The sequence below is a fragment of the Amblyomma americanum genome, chromosome 1, assembly GCF_052857255.1.
Source record: "Amblyomma americanum isolate KBUSLIRL-KWMA chromosome 1, ASM5285725v1, whole genome shotgun sequence".
NCBI lineage: Eukaryota > Metazoa > Arthropoda > Arachnida > Ixodida > Ixodidae > Amblyomma > Amblyomma americanum.
Genome location: NC_135497.1, coordinates 16,038,865 through 16,060,044, shown reverse-complemented (window position 1 = coordinate 16,060,044; position 21,180 = coordinate 16,038,865). Strand labels below are relative to the sequence as shown.

The 21,180-nt window shown below is 47.5% G+C and overlaps 1 protein-coding gene across 1 annotated transcript in view; it reads left to right on the top strand.

Moving 5' to 3' along the window:
* Positions 1-21,180, top strand: part of sli (slit guidance ligand) — a 408,240-nt gene that overhangs the window by 312,022 nt on the left and 75,038 nt on the right. The window contains exon 29 of the mRNA XM_077643187.1: positions 14,075-14,291. Within this exon, the coding sequence (XP_077499313.1) occupies positions 14,075-14,291 (217 nt within the window). The remainder of the gene's footprint in view (positions 1-14,074; positions 14,292-21,180) is intronic.

Below are 21,180 nucleotides of genomic sequence, written 5' to 3'. Positions count from 1 at the left end.
ACCAGGCAGAGTGGGTGAGCGAACAAATGGGGGTTAATGACATCCTAGTCGAAATCATGGGCACGAAATTGGCTTGTTCAGGGCATGTAATGCGAAGGCAAGATAGCCGCTGGTCCTTAAGGGTAACAGAGTGGGTTCCAAGAGAAGGCAAGCGTAGCAGGTGGCGGCAGAAAGTTAGGTGGACGGATGAGATTAAGTCTGCGGGCATACGGTGGGCGCAGCTGGCAAAGGACAGGGTTGATTGGAGAGACACAGGAGGGGTCTTCGCCCGGCAGTGGGCGTAGTCAAGATGATGATGATGACAGTATTAATCAGGTGATAGAGAAATTCCCAGAATATAACCAATCCCGAATACAGCCTTCATACATTACTTGAAGGCATTCGACCCAGCCGAAACCTCAGCAGTTATGCTGGCATTACGGAAGCAGGGTGTAGAAGAGCCTTTTATAAAAAAATACTTGAAGATATCTATAATTACGGCGCAGCCACCGTAGTTCTTTATAAAAAAAGGCCGCCACCGTCTGAAAGACATTGAATTAACGAGCGTTAGCTGTTTGGTTTACTAAACGAAGAATGCGAAGAAGAACGCGCCGGTCGTTACGAGAAACGGAATGTAATTCCCTTTGAAACGGGGTGGATTGCCACCATGCTCGGATGGATGGATGGATGGATGGATGGATGGATGGATGGATGGATGGATGGATGGACGGACGGACGGACGGACGGACGGACGGACGGATGGATGGATGGATGGATGGATGGATGGATGGATGGATGGATGGATGGATGGATGGATGGATGCGACGGAACCCTTTAAATCGGGCGGTGGCTCAAGCCACCTAGCCATGACTTATGAAATTTTACTCTTCTCTTGATTTTAGCCACTAATCAGATAACCTTCGCTTGGTTAATTCTACCCGCTTAAAATCTACTTTCCCTTCATATCCATAACTACAGCGCAAACGACAGGACAGAGATGAAGAAGGGACACCACACAGCGCTGTGTGGTGTCCCTTCTTCATCTCTGTCCTGTCGTTTGCGCTGTAGTTATGGATCATCGTAAACACCAACTCGCCCAACAAATGCTTTTGTCGTACTTTCCCTTCACTGTCCTTAAACACCAATGCCTTGGATAAAGGCTACGCGTGCACGTGCGCCGCCTAGCGGAGTGATCGGCGCCTAGCGCCACCTATCGGAGAAATTACGATGCACGTATACTCGTTTTCGAGTTACATCAACTCAAGGTGCATCCTAAACGGAATTTGCTTCGTTTGGGGGGTTAAGGTGGACCTAGAATTCGGCTTGCGGTGCGATATGGTAACGCTTCAATTCGTAATTGCATCTATACAATGTTTACCTATTATTTCATTGTGTTTTTTATGCCACAACCCATAGGGTTTTATTTTCCTACCATATTCGGTACACAAGTGTCCCCGGATGGGTGCCCCTTGTCGGATTATATATAGCAGAACGAATGTATACATCTACAGCGGGCCCGGAGCGGGACAGTTTTTCTTATGGGATATTTTTTTCGTGGGGGGGAAATGAATGGGAGGGCACAACGAATTTTAATGGCCGCCATCTTGAATTCGAGAAACCGAAACTACGCCGCCATTTCGTCCCCTGACGTCATACTCACATAGATCCACCTATATCCACCGTATTGGACCGTGACCTCATCATTGGCACGCGGCAGGTGCTTGTTTCTACATTGCTATTGTAGATGGCGCTACAAGTCTCAATGCGAGATGTGCTGTTTTCTAGTTGTTGCCACGGATGGCGCTGTGATATCAGGATGGTAGGACACCCCACGAAATCTCGAAACGTGGCGAGTAAGAGCTAACGCTCTTAAAACCAGCCGCCGCGGTGGCTGAGTGGTTATGGCGCTCAGCTGCTGGCCCGAAAGACGCGGGTTTGATCCCGGCCGCGGCGGTCAAATTTCGATGAGGGCGAAATTCTAGAGGCCTGTGTACTGTGTGATGTCAGTGCACGTTAAATAACCCGAGATGGTTGGAATTTCAGGAGCCCTTCACTACGGCGTCCCTCATAGCCCGAGTCGCTTTGGTACGTTAAACCCCCATAAACCAAAACCAAGCTCTTAAGACCGCAATAAAATTTCAGTAAGGAATGGTGTCACGCAGGGCGACATGCTCTCGCTAGTGCTGCTCACCACCTGTTTACAGGAGGTATTCATAGGCCTGAACTGGAAACAGTAGGGGGTGAGGATTAATGTAGAATACCTTAGTAGCCTGCGATTCGCTGAAGACATTGCCTTGCTAGGTCACTGAAGGGATGAACTGGAAAGCGTTATGCATGACTTAGCTGGCAAAGCTGCAGGGCGAGTCTACCAATTAATATGAGGAAAACTAAGTTGTTGCTTCATCTGTTTTTCTTTGTGTTATTGCGACTGCTTTGAAGACAGCTTGCTATTGTTTAAATTATTTTTCTGTTGGATATTAGCCTATGCAAATTGTATAATCATGCCTCCTTTCTTCCTCAGGCATGATTTCGTAAATCATACTAGTTGTGTTTTTTTTGGCCCATGTGTAAACTGTATTTCCTAGCTTTTTTGTTTTGTTTTATTTATTGTATTTCTGTTTCATGGCTTAAGTTTCAGGCAACTATGTGTATTTCTTTATGTATTATTGCAGTGCCCGCCGCTGTTGCCCTCAGACAGGGTTTAAAATGGGGTTAAACTTTGAAAATGACTTTCAAAAGTTGGCTTTAGAGCAGCTGTAATAAACGCTATGGCTGTAAAATTTGAAGGGAACCATACACGTAGACGCAGCTTTGATTAGAGCCTAAATATATTTTTAAATTTTGTTTTAGTCTTTTTTTTTTACTTGTAAGGGTCCGGTGATGCAGAGGGTCATTGGGACCAGTCGCCAGGTTTCGGCGCCCCACCACTGCAGCCTCCCTTTGAACCCCCCCTTCCCCCGGCGGCAGGCGGCGGCGGGGGCGCACGCGGAAAAGGGCGACCCACATGCGTCGCGGTGGAACGCCGACGCACTGCCGCCGTGCAGCACCACAAGGGGCGGAAAACGGGCGGCTGCCGCCAGGATTTAGAAACGGCGTGATTCCATACGTTTAGTGAAATGCTGGAAAGAACAGCTGTGCATTTATTGTAAAGCTATTATTTATTCAATGACGACAAAGATGACAAATTGTCCTTTGCGGCTCCTTTCTGAACCAAAATAGTTAACCTATTTTGAATCTCCCACGCTTTTTGACGTCAACCGACCCGTAGAGGCTAAGCCTAGCAGCTTTGAAAATCCAGAAGCATTCTGAAAATCTGGCGCGTTTCATCGCTAAAATTTTGTGCTGCGGGCATCTTCAGACAAAGCGAAAACTTCGTGCGACTTTTGTTTGCCATGAACGTGAGGCACAGTGTAGCGGCAACGACGAGTTCGTGGTGAAGCGAGAGGCCGCTTCGGCAGGCGCGGCCATGTTGTAGGAGCGGGCGGAAGTCATGCGCGGTCGCGCCCTGATTGGTCCGCGCTGATAGCCCACGTTGGCCGCTTCCGGCCAGCGGCTGACAGCCGGGCGCACATATCTAGCCCGGCTTGATCGGCGGCGAAAGGCCGCCCGGCGGCCTCCGTCCGACCGCCGGTCCGTTGGTCTGTGACTGGGGAGGGCAGTCGGTCTAGTCTCAGACGGCTTGCGATCGAGTTCCGTCCGGTTTGTTATTCAGCCGCAGTGTCGGTGCGTTCGCTCTGCGACTGACCATTGGGGAGCTCCGAGACTGCGTGCGACGTGGGGTCACCTGGGAGCTGTTGCCGCGGTGGAAGCAAAACTCTTTATTCTAATCAAATCATGCGAAATCTTGCCTTGCATCGAAATATACGCTGGTCATGAAATCATCAACACATTCAGTGTGACGTTTCTGTCGCGTGTAATAATGGGTTGGCTACGCAAACCTTGCCTGTCCCTCCGAACAAATTCGCTGTGTCGATGTTGCATGGGAAAGCAGTGACCGAAAATCGTACGGCGGCCTCACTGACTACACCGAATATTTTCGGTCCATTTTGCCGCACCGACACTGCGAATTCGGTGCCGCCGCTGACGCCGCAGTGTGATTGCCGCTCAGTCCTTTCACATGCAACGCAGAACCTGCGAATTTGTTCGGTTGTGAAAACAGGGTTGCTAGATGTCTGCTTATCCAACTTGTGAATAAATGCAGCAGTAATGCAACATGGAATGTGCTTATGTTGTAGTCATGCGCGCCTTTAGATACAAGGCAACATTTCGTATCTTTTTATAAAGGTAAACAGTTCTGAATTATACGAAAAGTACGTGATGGCCGAAGCCAAGCCTGGCCAAAGCTGGCCGAAGCCAAGCCTGACGGGGAGCCAAATAGTGGATGCTCCCTATTGGTCAGTCGCAAATCGAACACACCGACGCTGCGAATGAATACCAACCGGACAGAAATCGTTCGCAAGCCGTCTGCGGCAAGAGCGGCGGCCCTCTCCAGCCGCAGACCGAACGAACTCGCAGTGTAGGACGGTGAAATTCGCAGCATGTGAAGCGGGTCTTATTATACCCCTGCTACACGGGCGCGTTTCGAATGCCTTCGAACCGAATGTCATTCGGCTTGACTGCTGAACTTCCGCTGCTACACGAAGTTTTTCAACGGCATTCGGTTGAGATGACATTCGAGTCGACGGAGCTCCGCGGAGACGTTCTAGAATTTGGAATGCCTTCGAAACGCGATCACAGCCCGAATCGACCAATAGGCACCGCCGCCCTGCAAGGAAGATAAAGAATACAGCAACACCATACAACTTTACCTTATGTACCTTTTTCTTAAAATCTACTATCCGCACAGTGTTGAAATTTTGTACAAAAGTAGCAACGAACGCTTTTACACTAGTGGAACTAAAACTATGCCCTTCCAACAAAAACTAGACTTGTTATGTTTTACCTTTGTCGACGTAGTAAAATTGCCACACATTACTGACATTTCTTTACAGAAAAATGCAAATGCACTTAGGATATTGATTCCGGTTCCAGTTCTGTAAATGCAATTAACACCTGTGAACAATTTTGCTTCCGTATGTCTTATAGTTTGAGAGAAAAAGGTACACAAACATGCAAAAATGTTGTTTTGAGGAAAACTGATAAAATTTCTGAGAACTGTTTTTGCTATTCAAAACTTTCCTTGACCGAAAAGCTACAGGAGGAGATTCAGTGGCTCAATACTGTACTAATAACAGGCCAAATTTCATGCAGAAGCCAAAACCTGTGTTTCTAATCAAATACTTCGGAGCATGGAATTTTTGGAAGTATCCGAAACGGAGAGACCACGTCGAGTTGCACCAAGTTTCCTGGTTGACGTGACGAAGAAAAAGGACAAAACATATTTTTAAAATTGCAAATAATCAAGTGTAATATATTTTCTGAAAGATAAAGAAAGTCTCTGTGAGGTGATCGCAAAATTTTAAGATCGAATTTTTTCTCAAAAGTCTCGCCCCACCTTAAGGCCCGTTGAGTTGCTATGAGCAATTTTTTCCTTAAATCTACCATAAATTGAGTGTTTATTTTATTTATTTCAGAATACTGCAGGCCACTGCTTGGGCCAAGCAGGAAATGGAAATGAAGGCAATTCAATTCAATAAGGTGATGTTTAACAGGCTCGGAAGCAAACATTATTTTACGTTTGATGCTGTGGCGCTGGAATTTGTAATAGAATACGTCTATTTAGGGTAGGTAGTAATAGCAGATACGAACCACGAGAGTGAAATAACTTGAAGAATTACAATAGAATGGAGTGCATTTTTTTCATGTCTGAAATCATGATCAAACTGTATCTTACCGGTACTCACCTCTGGTGCAGAAACTTGGAGGATAATAAAAAGGGGTCAGATTAAATTCAGAACACAGCGAGCTACGGGACGGAAAATTATTGGTGTAACGTTAAGAGGGCTCACTAGCTGCGAGGAACTCAGATTTGAACTGTTCCTGTCGATAGATGGCAGCACTTAAGTACCACAAAAAGGAGGTAACATCTATTTCGCCTCCAGGTGTGTAAATTCTACCACGACACCTTATTAACCGCGACAGGAAAGTATTGGTTCTTCCGCGAACAAAAAGTACAGCCGAGAACTTTCTGTGTGACTTTGAACGCAAATTTCATTATTGCACAAGCGACTTTCAATTGTTCTGTACAAAGGTGCTACTACTGGTTTACTTTTAAAAAATAATAAAAATTGCAATTTAATAGAAGAAAGGATGTGCTCTTTCTGTACATAAAAAACAGCAGCACACCTCAATTGTGATGATGTCACGGGTTTGAAAGCGAAAATTCCATGCCTACAATGGTTTCCTGGAAAGTATCATTATGCGAACTGCTTTTCTATGTTTTTATATATTTTATATATTATATAATTTTATATATTATATATTTTATGCATGTATTTATATAGCGCCTCTTCCGAGCGTTTTGCTGATTGTAATATGCGACTTTTGGCAGCGTTGTGCAGGAGGCGCGACTAGGTGTGGCGCATACCGAGGTGGCTCTAATTAGGAGACGAAAGACAGTTGGGGAACGCTTGACACATGCGAAACCAGTTCAGAAGCAGAACTGGATGATTTTGCCAGCCAGGCCATGAGCCTTTGACATGACATTGTTTACACAGCGGAGATGTCTATTCTGGAGTAGGGCGCTCGGAAAGTCGCGAGCTCCTTTCTGCACACGGTGCACCTACGCTTACCCGCTTACAGTGGACAGCACCTGCACTGATAACGTGAACATTTTGGCAGAGATATGCCTTGTCGGGAGGAGAATGAGAGAGGAAAGATCGACACTCGACGAAAGATTCATTAGAGAACCGATGTGTCGATGCCGATCCGACACATCCTGGTTTCACTAGCAGAGGCCAACGTTAGCTTCGACCGGTTTTCACGACGTCGCAGTTGCAGTGCAGCAGGGGCTGAGCAGGAAAATGAAGGAGAAGGTCCTTTCTCCCCTCTATGTGGGTTGTTGCAGGGCCATAGATAGTTGTCCGCGAGTATAGCGCGAAATCGCAGGAACTCAACGCCTCAACGCCTCAGGAACTCAAGTGCCTCAATGAAAGGAGGTTAATCGCTACGTCATGACAATCAGTCTACGCCAGTAGCCCTGTTTACATGAGTCCGATGGCGTCATGTCGATTCGGGGGTCGGGTTGAGCATGGTCAATCCAACTCGACCAGTGCGTGTTTCCATGAACTCGATTTTAGCGATTTGAGACCGCTTCAACTGTATCGACACCGAGCTTAGAGCAAGCAGTAGCAGCCTCCAAGATTGAAGCACGCCATCGCTGTATCGGAGGCGCGACGGCGCACGTGAAACGCAAGTGCGCATTTATCCTGTCCCCTCCCACTAACCCTACTTTTCGGCTCGACAGCGTTTACAAGCACATCGGGTCAGCATAGCCTCCTCTCTGTGGTCAGAGTCGAGTTGAGTCAACCTACCCCTTGCGCCGTAGTTGACTGGATCACTGGACCCGACCCGTCGACTCCCGTCCGGCGCGCGTTTACATGAACCCAGTACCGCTTTTCTTCCCGATAACTCAACAACCAGGCCGTGTTGGGTTCATGTGCGCCGGTATTGGCTCGAGGGCCTCCTATGAGAAGTATTTGCAACAACATTCTTGACTTGTATCGCCACCTTGGTCAACGCGCCCCTGCCCTGGAGAAGGAACAGTGCTGTTCTCCCACACTGTGCTGAATAGTGAGCCCCGGCCCTTCCTGTGTTTCGGCCTTAGTGTGTGGCTGTCGGGAGGGGAGGGGGGGGGGGCGCTTTTGGGTGTGGCCTTGCATCCCGCTTCCTTTCAGCACCACAAGCTCGAGCAATAAACAAACAGAAATCCTTTCGAAATACAGCCTAGGCAAGAAAAAAGGAAAGAGCTCAAGTCCGTTCAAATTCTGAGTAAAAACCTCCGCACACGAACACAGACAACCAAGAGGTTGGTGGTAGAGTGTAGTAGCGGCACAATATTCTGACGCCAGATGGAGCCACGTCGCACTAGTTAAATTTGGTGCGAATTTCAAATCCCCGCAGAAAATACATACACGAATTTCAGAGCCTGTAAAACTCAAACACTAAGCTCGATGTGGATGAAAATTGCGGCTTTACAATCATGAGAGAAACAGAGGGGAAATGTTGCGGATGAAATTTTGCTATTTGGCTTAGTTTTTTCACGATATGACATGAAAGGCCGGCATATCTAAATGTGCAATTTTTCTGGATATTTACCTCTGATTTGTAAAAAAAAATGAAACTTAAAAAATGATATCTGTCCGCAACATTTCCTTTATTCACTAAAGAAGAAAACGCTGCTACAGACCTCATGAAAATCGAGCCATATTTAGACACGCTACAGCTTTTGAATGTTCCCATGTGTTTCCTTGGACACTGTTACTGGTGAACCCTCTTACAAGGACACTGAGGAGAAGAAAGCGAAAGCTGTGGTGTATCGGGCAAGTAGACGCGGCTTGGCGTCTGTTACGTTGATTGCGTTCCGCACACTTGATAGGCAGCGCGCCCACCCTGGCGGCTGCAGTTAAATTAAAGGGACACTGAGGAGAAATTGAAGTTGCCTTGTATCGTTAGAATACCAGCTCCTGATCACAAAACGCCACTCTTACTGAAAACAAACCTTTTTTAAGGTAGAAAATACCAAGAACCAAAATACAGGTATCGCCGCCACAGGCCAATCTCGCAAGTACAAGCGTGGTGACGTCATAGGACAAGAGAGGAATTTTCCTTCCTACTTGGAAGCCACGAATCTCCGACGCTGACAAAGGAAGGTTGCGCGGTTCAATATTGAAACCGATAGTGCACTTTTATCACAAAAGGAAGACAGACAAAAGATAGCCTGAATGTTGGAAGCAAAGAAAACCGATGCTTGGTGGCGCCACAGGCGGCCAGGAGAGTTTCAGTTTGTTTTGGCGCTTCGCGTCTATGAGCTTTGCGTGCCCCATGGTTTTGTTTTTGACGCGCATTGATTTACAAGCCCCGAACAGCAGAGGAACTGCAAGTGCCGCTTCAAGTGCTAGTTAACCTTTGGAGGAGCCTGTTGAGGCTGGTCAGGTGATCGCCGCGGTCGATGAAAAACTATGATGGCACGATGGTCGGTGATCGTACAAGGCAGTTAGCAGCATAAAGAGCACTTGTGTCGTCGTACGCTTGCCCGGCGAAACGTTCCCGGCTTTGCCATTAAGCTTCGAACTACTTAACGGAAGTCGTTTATTAGGGACGGGAGACAAGATACAACGCAGTTAAGAAAAAAAATGCCGATGGCCTAGCTCTGTCAAGCCAGGAAATGCGAAAGCGCGGATACTTCATCAGAAGAGCGCATTCACTATATGCGCCTTTATTGTTGGACGATGCTTGAGCCGTCGTGGCGGAGTGGCAGCGTCTCCGCCTCAAACGCCAAAAGGCCCTGGTTCGAATCCGAGCCTCGGCACAGGCTTTCTTTCTATTCAGTGAGTGTGCGGGGAGTGTTAGTGGCTCCCATAGATACCGCCACCGAATACGTTGGTTACCGGTTAAGCGCAAGCTCTGTTAAGCCCGGGATGCATGGAGCGTTTTTGTCGGCGGTTTTCGCCTGACTGCACGTATTTGACGCCCGGCCTCTAAAAAAACGCCCGCCGCCGCTGACCTGGCCCCGGCAGATAATGACGCGCGGCGTCCGGCGAGACCGGAAGCGGCAGCCGAAGCAAGCCAATAGCAGCGCAGAAAGCCCGCTCTTCCGGTTTGGCCGCCGCCAACATGGCCGCGATGGCCGACGAGCACTGCTCTGTTTATTGCACGTATAGTGAACTAGAATACTGTCCTAGTGGCGCAAACTGGAGGGCGCGGGCGTGCTCTTTGGCGTATAAGCCAACAGATGGCGCCACTAGGCGCATAATACGTTAAGAAACCTGCATGCCATTGGCTTCAACTAACTTCAACGTAACCTCCTAGGCACCTCGAGCCCTTTGTGCATTTTGGCAAAGAAAAATCGCGTCGTTCTATGTCGTCTGCTATCGACAAAGGGCACAGAGAAATGCTCATAGTTTTGCTGGTGGATGTAATTTGTTTAGATCCATTTCTTACTGAGTTGATTTTTTTAAACCCCGTGTTTCATCTCTGAGGGCACTATATAATCTGCTTGAGCACAAATAACTTTTCCCCTTTTCCTGAAAAGGTTCAGCGGCGTCAGAAAAGCGCATTTTAATCATAAAACTTTGCCCACGATTAAAGATATTTTCACCGAATTTTAGGCAAGGCTTGCAGCGTAAGTGCAAACGAAAAATTATAGCAAATATTGCCTTCCTGGCACCACATGCATTCTTCGCGTAACCGAACTTATGTTAAAGGGAATTTCACCCAAACAGGTGCCTTGCAGGTCTAAGCGCACGAGCTTTATGGTACTCAGAATATTTTCCCTTCCCGCTGTTTGAAAATGGAAGGCGGTTTTGTTACGTAAAGAGCAGTGATAGGCACTACAGCAGTGAGCTCGGCTGGCACATTTTCATGGTGGCCAGGACAGCCAGATCTCGGTTTTCTCGGTTTTTGCCTTAAACACCTGTACAATATCAAGGATACTGTCTGCATGTAGCTGTATAGGAGGCTAAAGCATGTCGTGTATGTATTTTCGAGGTCAGCTACAATTTTTAGAGGGCCCTGCAGAAGGATACAGAAGGTCACCCTTGTCGTTCATGCGAGTGAATTCGGCCGACTTGAGTTCGCTACCACTTCTTCCCATGCAAAATGTCCTATGTCCGTCTACAGGTATTTGGCTATAACCCCGCATTTGGCATGTATCCCGGGCATTAAAGCTCGGGATACATGCGACGTTTTTTCCGACAATGTTCTCGCGGCAGAAAACGTCGTGGCGGCGCGACGTCCGGCCGGAGATACATGGAGCGAAAAAGCGGCAGCCCGCCGCCGCGTATCTCTCAACACGAAAGCAATATGATCAACAAGTGGCAAATACCATTGAGCGAGGAGCTCTTTGAGAGCAGCGACGCTGACTCCTCTGTCAGAATAACGAAATTGTTCATTTAGACACCACTTTACTGATTGCAGCACGCGTGCACAGATATGTACAAGGTTTTGCATGCTCGAATGCATGCGGTCGCGTACCTTTTGATGCCTGCTCAACCGTGGCTACAATCGGCTGCGGTTTTCGTCGGCACCTTCGCCTCAGGGAGGAAAAGTGGTCATTTCGATCCAAGATTCGGTCGTGATCTCCAAAAAAGTGACATTTCATGTCTGGTGAAGCGTTTATTTTCACGATAATAACATTTCCGCGCAATAAACAGAGCAGTGCTCGTCGGCCATGGCGGTCATGTTGGCGGCGGCGGAGGCGGCCACACCGGAAGAGCGGGCTTTCTGCCCTGCTATTGGCTTGCTCCGGCTGCCGCTTCCGGTCTCGTCGGACGCCGCGCATCAATATCTGGCGGGGCCAGATGGGCAGCGGCGGGCGTTTTTTTCGAGGCCGGGCGTCAAATGCGCGCCGTCGGGCGAAACTCGCCCAAAAAACGCTCCATGCATCCCGGGCAGGCGCTTTTATACTCCGGCGTAACGCGCACGCGCGCGCTGCACGGTGACGTCACGTCGGCCAAAGCGAGACCCTCTATGTGATGCAGATTGCTGGTCACTGGCCAAAGTCAAAAGATGAAAAGACGTTTCGGGAAAGACGTTCACTACGAAGCAATCGGCGCACGGATCCGTTCTTTTGTAGCTCCCAGTAACGTTTTTAATGATTTAGCATAGACAGGATGTAGAGTTCCGTCGTTCCTATTTGATGTGTTATACGATGTCTGTATGATAAGGGACTCAAGATTGTGCCGTGCTGATGTGTTCTTTTCTGTTGTCAATATCTTTACTTGATCCCAGTTAATCTCGTGGCCGGATTCTTGCACATGCTCGGCGATGGCGTTAGATGCTGCTTTCTGGTTTCGGACGTCGTTCTGGGGCTCTCAGGCGTCTCCTGAAGTCCTTTGTTTCACCGATATATATTGATGAGCAATCGGCACAGTCAATCGGCACACAACACCTGGAAATCATTCACGAGGGAGCTTGTCCTTCACATTCACCAGTTCTGTTCGCACCTTGCCAGCGGGGACGTGTGCGATGTTGACGCCATGCTTGCGGAAAATACGTGCAAGCGCTTCGCTAATTCCCGCTACGTATGGGACAGCAGCTCGTTTTCCTTTTTGTTTTTCTGTGCTCTCGCGTTCTTCGGAGACAGGCTGATTCGCTGGCATTCTTCTTTCGGTGTTCCTGATGAAGGAAAGAGGGTAGCCGTGAAAGAGGGTAGATGAAGGAAAGAGGGAGACCCTCTATACTCCAACTGCGCTTGACCGCCGACGCGTTCGGCGGCTTCGGCGCACTCTGACCGCACTGGCCGAGACTTGGAGCGCGTCTCTCGCGCCGAGTGCGCCAGCCGCCGCCGTGCCGGCCAGGCCGGTTCGGCTCCGCGGAGAGGCGCGCGTTGTGACCTCATGTGCCTCCTCGGAGCACGGCCGCGGCGAAATCGCAAGTTCGCGGCCAGTAAAGCTTTCGCTTTAAAAGAGATTTGGAACCTGCAGAGACAGTGACTCCGCTCTCCTCGAACTCGTTTGTGGCTTCATTCGATAGCTTCGGCAGTTGGGCGGAGCTGTTCTCTTCGAGCTCTCGGCTAATTTAATCCATTCACAGTACACATCTGAGGGTACATGCAAGTGGGCGAGAGGAGCCGATCTAGTGGACCCCGTACCTCCGGAAACCCGCGGAACCCGTTGAAGCGTCGTGCGTCGGTTTTACTTTCGAGCCGCCAACTTTAAACGCGAGCGCCCTTGGGCACCCATCTGTTTTTTGTGGCAAAAAAATAATAACCTGGCCCTTGCGACCGTGAGAAACCTCCTGGACGCCGCCTGCTGCACCGTTGAACAGCGCCTTTCAAGGAATCACAATGCATTGGCCCCAAAGCCTCGGCCAGCCTTCGATGGGCGCGACGTGCCGACCGTGTCCTCGCTTCTCGCTACTCCCCCCACTGGGGTTAAGATATTAAATTAGCAACGGCTGCTCACTGGGGAAGGGGGAAACGACCCGCCAGCGCCTAACCTAACCGTGCTCCCTCAAAAGCATCGCACGTTCTGTGGGGCTGAGGTCGCTAAAATGCAGGCCGGAGTTTTTGCGAGAACTACGTCGTCGGGTTCGGGAACGGGATCCATCGTAACGATGGCAAGACGCCAGTGCAAACGTAAACGAAGCGACGGTAGCGACCCCCGATAGATGCCTTCAACGTGCGGCGGCGGTAGCTTTCATTTCGGCTGCTGCTAGACCGCACCACTAGCCGTCAGAAATCACGGAGTCTGCGTTTACATCACTTACGTCACTCCGTTTTGTGACGTCATAAGAGGACGCCGTGACGTCATAAGAGTGCGCCGAGTGTGAATGCGAGGGCGGGAAAAACTTTTTCTACTTCGAATCCAAACTTCATTGAAATAAATGCATCTTTCGCTCCCGGAGAAGCGGCAACAAAGCCATGAAATGCCGAACTATCAGATTTTGCTAACCAAAACAAATTGATAGAGTTCTGCTCACTGACCCTTTAAAGGACAGAAAGAGGGCAGAGTGGGTCAGAGAACAAACGCGGGTCAATGACATCCTAGTCGAAATCAAGAAGAAGAAATGAGCTTGGGCGGAGCACGTAATGTGAAAGCAAGATAGCCGATGGTCGTTAAGAATAATAGATTGTCTATCAAGAGAAGGCTAGCGCAGCAGGGGCGGCAGAAAGTTAAATGGGTGGATGAGATTAAGAAGTTTGTGGGGAGAGGGTGGCCTCGGCTGGCACAGACAGGGTTAATTGGAGCCACATGGGAGAGGCCTTTGCCCTGCAGCGGGCATAGTCTGGTTGCTGCTGCTGCTGCTCATGACGATGACGGTGATGATGGCAACCACAATACACTGTCGGAATGGGAAGAATAATATGTGATGTGGTTCATGCTTTCAACTAGTGCGGGCTGTGTGAGCGCAGTTCTCTGGGCACTCAGTGTGTGCAGAATGGAGCTAGGTTGAGGCTTGTGGACGCAGCTGGGACACTTGTTTGCACCCTCAGGGAAGCCGCAGCCGGACGTGCTGGCCAAGTGCGATGCGTGCTACACGTTCCCGTGCCAGAACGGTGCCACCTGCCGCGCCGTGCCGCTGCGGGACTACGCGTGCATCTGCCTCCCGGGATACCACGGCCGTAACTGCGAGTACCTGGTGGACGCCTGCTATGGAAACCCGTGCGAAAACCACGGAACCTGCAAGGTGCTTGAAGCAGGACGTTTCAGGTACGTCACACTGCCTTTTCCCTGCGTGGCTACAGCTCTCGGAGCTCAATACGCACTAGCATTAAAGAGTGAGGCGACAGTACGCACTGTCTCTGATCACGAATCGATCTGCGATTTATTCCCTCAGCGGTAGGGCGATGTCTGAATGTGGACTTGACTTGGCAAATATCACAGGCCCCTCCCCTTCGATCCAAATATACTGCAGGCATTGGAACGTCTAACTGAAGTCGCTCCACTGAAGGAAAACTTCTTGCTTAACACTTGCCAGCAAATGCAGAGCTCAAAACTGCCGCAGGAACGCGTCATTAGTGGAGCCTTCCACACTTAAAATAGACACGAGAACAAACAACGCAAGATGAAGCGGTGTGCGCATCAAAACAAAGCAGAAAACAAAAAACTTGTGGACACTTAAGCTCCGCTTTTAAGGGTATGACGCCATAGCCGTTGGCTGGTGGAGGAAATGGGCTACGCGTGTATCCCACAGATCATCTCTAACAGCTATAGCCACCTATCCAGTGTGACAAAAATGAAGAAAGAAAACGATCGCCTTCCCCTGGAAAATCACCATCAGTTTCGCTCCTATGCTTGTTTCACAAGTATGTATATACCCATAGACATTGGCTCCGGCCACTTAGCAGTTCATTGAGCACTTCTAGACGCTTGCACCATCATTTTAGTTTTTCACGCATCTTAGGACATGCAAAGACTTTCAATACATCGTCACTTCCCCCTGCCATATCACTTTGGAATCTTCTTTCTGATTCGGTTGCATCGTAAATAATTCCGTTTCATACTTTGAGCAAGTTTGTAGCTTATACTGCTAGAATAATCTGTCTATATTATTTTGTTACCGAGATTTTGTTCATTTTATATCTATTCTCTTGTATATATTGTGTGGGCTTCCGGATGTTCTATTCCGTAGTGACCATGTATAGTTCTATTAATGCTTAGGAATTGTTTTGGCCCTTGTTTACTGAGATTCACTTTGATATTGTAACCCTCCTTACACAATGCCTTTCGGGGCCTGCAAGGTTCAGTAAATAAAAAGTCCATGCCATGGAGCCGGCAATTCGAATTTTGCACTGCAGGGCAGTGCGACACGTCACCAGCACCGAGCTTCCCGCGCACCTCGTCTGCCAAGTTTTGTGCGGGAAAGCTGATGTGTTTGCAGCGCTGGGCTTCGTCTTGCTGGAGAGCTTTAGAGGAGAGTTTTTTCTCCGTTTCAGAAACTGACATAACATCGCCTTTTCCATGGCTTCGAACTCTCCATTGGCAGTAGCCACCAGAGTGTGGTAGAGATAGGGTGAGCAGATGGTTCTTGATAATCACATACTGAACAAGTGGGGGGGGGGGGGAGCTGACCTGAACTGCTCACTGAATGAAAAAAGTTTCAGGTGACACATCCATTTCAGTCATAGCTATGTAAAAGAATATTGTGAAGAACAGCTATATTCTCGAACACCAACTTAGTAGTATAGCACTAAATTCGGACGAAAGATAGGCACTAGCAGATTTTGTATTGAGGAAGGAATGTAAGCTTCATGATAATGAACCATGTAAACATTCGAGATAAACTTCTGCTAGAAAAAGGAGACATCTAGACAGCTCAACAACCCCCTTTCGATTTCGACAGAGCTAGAAGATACAGTGTTAACACTGCAGGACGAAGACAGCAATGTAGTTGATATTTCGCAGTCGCTAAATGATGGTGACAGATTGTGAAACATGGCCTCACATTTTGCCCACCTAACATTAATTTCAATGAGTATGAATGTAATCGGGATCTCACAGGATTTTCGCGAAGAATGCGTATTAAGGATTACTTCACCGAGAAAACAAAAAATCCAATTCCTAGTTTGCCTACAGCCTCTAACACCTAGTGAACACGTGTTCACCAAACCGAGTGTCCAGCCTTAATTCCATCATTCTCAAAGCCCACAACACGTGGACACCGGAGACGGAACAGAGCCCGAACTAGACTTACGTATTAAATCTGTCTCATCATCATCATCATTTATTAACCTTTAATGGTCCCGTAGGGACATTACATAATGGGGGGGATACATAGTGTCCGACGGTCACACATATGAAAAGGCAAACAAAATTGAGAAAAATAGGCAAAGTAAAAGGGAAAATTAATATAGTCAATCAAAGAAAATGTGAAGAAGAAGCACACAGAAATGCACGCTACAGTAATAGAACTTATTCAACAAAGTGTTTGGTCGATTTACAGTGCATCGTAGCTGGCACCGGGTATAGAAAAGTTTTATTATTCTTAGAAATGTTCGATGAGTAGCTGCCTAAATTTCGAAGGATTAGTCTCAATAACAATTCGGGTAGGTTATTCCAGCATTCAATCGCACAAGGAAGAAACGATTTGTTGAATGCATTGGTGGAGCCGTGCAAGCGTTGTATGCTATAGGAATTAAATAAGCGGCGAGATGATCGTATCAGAGTGCGCAGGAGGTTTTCCCGAAGTGCTGGAAAGTTGAAGTACAGTTTGTGGAAGAGGCAGAGAATTGAAATTTTTCAGCGAAGCGCTAATGATTTCAGAACGAGAGATGATTTCATGACAGTAACACTGAGCCCAGGTTTGTACTGCGCGGTGATGTAACGTGCTGCCCGGGTTTGGATGGCCTCTAGTGAGTCAATCAGGTAGAACTGGTGAGGGTTCCATATTGTTGAGCCGTATTCTATTTTGCTGCGAATATATGTTACATATGCTAGTTCTCTGATGGCTGGGGGAGACAGGGCAAGTGACCTCCTGATGAATCCAACTGTCCTGGAAGCACTAGCGCATAATTTCGTTATGTGATCTCCCCATGATATACTGGTCGTTATCTCAATGCCGAGGTACCTGTATGTATTAAGGAATTATAGAAAAAAAAACAAAGCAAGCTCGAAAGTGAAGATATATTTTCTCAACAAAATAGGCTGCTGTAAACTAGTTAGGTTCTAGAACCTAACTAGTTAACCTGCCAGCCGAAAAATACAAAACAAAGGCCATCAGGCAACGCGACAACCCTTGCCATTGTAATAAATTAGATTCCGATCCCCCTTTAGTGTTCTGCAAACTAATTCTGAGCAAACTGGCAGACCTATTATCCAGGAAACCAATAACAAGACGAATGCTTCTGCTTTCTCCCTAAACTGCAGAAGGTTTCCGCAGAAGATTTGTTTACAGCAGATATCCCGGACAGGCCTGTTGTTTCGAATAATGATACGCCTACAGAGAACTTGTCAGTTTTTGTGAACCACTACCGTGTAGACATTCCAACTCTCCTTCCTTCCTTCGTCCAGGAAACACCGCACTTTCTTCAAATAATAGAATCGCTTAATGGTGCAGCCATTGTTCCAGCGGATAGCATACTGGTTACACTTGACGTTGCCGCCTTGTACACAAATATTCCCATAAAAGAAGAGATCGATGCTCTCTTGACGCTCCAACTCAAAATCCACAACCGCATGAAGCTGGAGTGTATCTCCCGCTACTTCAGTTCATACTCATGCGCAACCATTTCGACTACCTTCAAGTATATGTTACAAGTGTGGGCATTTATATGGAGCTATTGGAGTCTAAACTTCTGAATTAATTTTTAGAAAACCGCTCATATACGTGGGTTTCATAGACGACATTTTTTTGTATAGAAAGACAGGTGTGAGACCCTAAAAGAATTCGTCTCACACCTTAATTCATTCCTCTCTAGCATTAAATTTACCTTTCACTACTTTAAAACGCAAGTCAATTTTCTCGACACTACCATCCGTGTAGAAAATACCCACTGTAAAACCACGCTCTACAAAAAGCTTACAGACTAATAGTTATTCTTAGATTTCACTACTATCATCCAAGACACTGTAAGCAAAGCATATCTGTAGGAGAGGAAACACACCTGAGAAGGATATCTGCCGACGATGACGACAATTTGAAACACCTATACTCACTAAAAACAACCTGATTGATAAGAACTATCCCCAGAACTACCTTAATTCCAACAAGCAAATACTCTAAAACGAGGTGAGGTACGTGAAATGTCAACAACAGTTAACAATGAGCGGCCTGCTGCACTTTTAACGAAATACTCGAACGCCCTTCCGAACATACAATATTCTGCGCAAATGCCACCCTATTTTAGCTAGCAATGATCGTCCCCGGAAAACATTTTCCCGATGCATTATGGATAACATACAGGTGAAACACAAACCTGAGAGCTATCCTAGTACAAGCTAGACTTGATAAGAAACCCCCGCCGACAGCAAGCTCATGCTCTCGACCAAGATACAAGACATGCAAGCATTTACAAAGCGACACTACTGTTAGAAGTAAGGCAAGCGACTTCGTAATCGATATTAAGTCTAGTTTTAACCGCGCGCCATTTAATGTTATCGACATGCTGCAATGCTCCTCTTGTCAGAAACAATATATCCGAGAATCCGGGCAGTCAATAAACCTCAGACTAAATGGTCATCGAGCTCACGCAGCTAGGATTATACAAAAGGCAGTGTCGGAACATTTTAATGTGATCACAACTTTGATGAGCATAAACTTTTCATTTTCAGTAAGGCTTCGAATGTGCAAGGGATAGAAAGTAGACAGAGTCATTCCTTATCAACAAATTTAAAACCACAACCAACAGGGATCAACATATCCAGAGGAAACCTGGAATCTTTTTGCTCACAGCGCAAGAAGAATGGGACGCGAGACGAAAGACTGACAGGAACAAGCGCTGTCCCTCTTTCGTCTCGCGTGGCGTTCTTATTGCGCTGTGCGCAAAATTATGAATACTACCCACACTTCCCCCTTACTGAACTTGGAATCCCTTAAGTACATTCCAGCACTGGTCATCACCATCATCATCAGCCTGACTAGTCCCACTGCAGGCAAAGGCCTCTCCCGTTTCTCTTAACCCTGTGCGTTGCCAGCTGCGGCCACCAAATCCCCGCAAACTTCTTAATCTTATCCACCCACCTAACTTTCTGCCGCCTCGTGCTACGCTTGCCTTCTCTTGGGATCCACTCCGTTACCCTTCAAGTGCCTCTGAAACATCTTCCGAGGAGAGCGCATCAACTCGCTTAATCACTGCATTGTGCTGTCATAAACACCTGAGCCAAGTAATGCAACTCTACACGTAGCCGAGAACACACAATCACGCGCGAAAATTGGCAAGCCCTTCCTGGCTACTTTTTCGTGCTTGCACCCTCCTCCGTCGCTCGCACCTGCGTATACAAGTTGGAAGGTGGTTATTAATGAGCAAGCATTTTATGGCTATGTTTGCGGTTTTGTGTCATCACGGCCTTGCCATCACGATAACGTCAAAAAATCTCGCTGGGGAAATCATGAGATACATGTGGGGTAATCAGTTAATTAATTAGAGCCAAAAATGTCCAAAAAGTGGGCGGGGCGGGAGCAAAAGTGGCACCAAATTTTAAACCGCCTGAAGAGTGGACGGAGTGAAGCGTTGGACACCTGAACCGCGCCGTAAGGAAAGGGATAAAGGAGGGAGTGAAAGAAGAAAGGAAGAAAGAGGTGCCGTAGTGGAGGGCTCCGGAATAATTTCGACCACCTGGGGATCTTTAACGTGCACTGAGATCGCACAGCACACGGGCGCCTTAGCGTTTCGCCTCCATAAAGAAAAGCGGCTGCGTTTTTATGCAGGCAGAACGCTAAGGCGCCCGTAATAATCCTGGTCAATGCTTACGCATTCCTTCAATGCGGGTGCTGCAGTGACTTTATAGTTTTTTGGTTAGATTCAGATATCAGGCAGCTACCATAGGCGCTGCCAATAAGTCCCTGATCTCCGGCCGATCTCCGCCAGTGGAGGTGGGGCCGGTGGAGGAGCTCCGACCTTCCAGCGTGCAAAAAAGGGATGAGAGAAGAGGGAAAGGCGCAAACATGCCAAAATTCAAATTTTGACTACAGATAACTCGGCTTCTTCAAAGCGCATTGAAAAAATTCTTGCTGGCCAATATTCGTGAAGGGGCATGCTTTAACAACCCAGGAATACCGCAACGTTATTAGAGCCCCTTTCAGAGCCCCTTTAAGGACCAGCGGTTATCTTGCCTTCGCATTACATGCCCTGTCCAAGCCCACTTCTTTTGATTTCGACTAGGATGTCATTAACCCACGTGTGTTCCCTTACCCACTTTGCCCGCTTCCTGTCCCTTAACGCTACATCTATCACTTTCCTTTCCATAGCTCGGTGCGTTGTCCTCAATTTAAGTTGAACCCTTTTCGTTACCACCCACATTTCTGCCCCACACGTGAGTACCCGTAGGATACGGCTGTTGTATATTTTTATCAAGGGAAATATTTTGGTCAACTGCCATTTATGATCTGACAAAACCTGGCACATGTGCTCCACGTCATTCTTATTATTCTAGTTATTTCCCTATCATGATCCAGATCAAGGGCCACTGCCTGCCCTAACGAATTTCCTGTACCACTTCCAGGCCCTAGCTGCCAATTGTGAACTGCTGTTCCCTTGCTAGACTATGGAGCATTACTTTGGTTTTCTGCATGTTAATTTTTAGACCCAGCATTCTGCTCTGCCTGTCTAACTCATTGGTCATGATTTGCAGTTCACCTCCTGAGTGACACAGCAAGGCAATGTCATCAGCTAATCGCAGATTATTTAGGTATTCTCAATTTACTGTTATTACCAACTGTTCCAAATTCAGGCCTCGGAATACCTCCTGTAAACAGGCGGTGAATAGCATTGGCGAAATTGTGTCTCCTTGCCTGACGCCCTTCCTTATTGGAGTTTTATTGTTGACTTTATGGAGGACTATGGTAGCTGTGTAGTTGCTATATATATCTTCCAGAATTTTTACATAAGGCTCTTCTACACCCTTATTACGCAATGCCTGTATGACTGCAGAGGTTTCCACT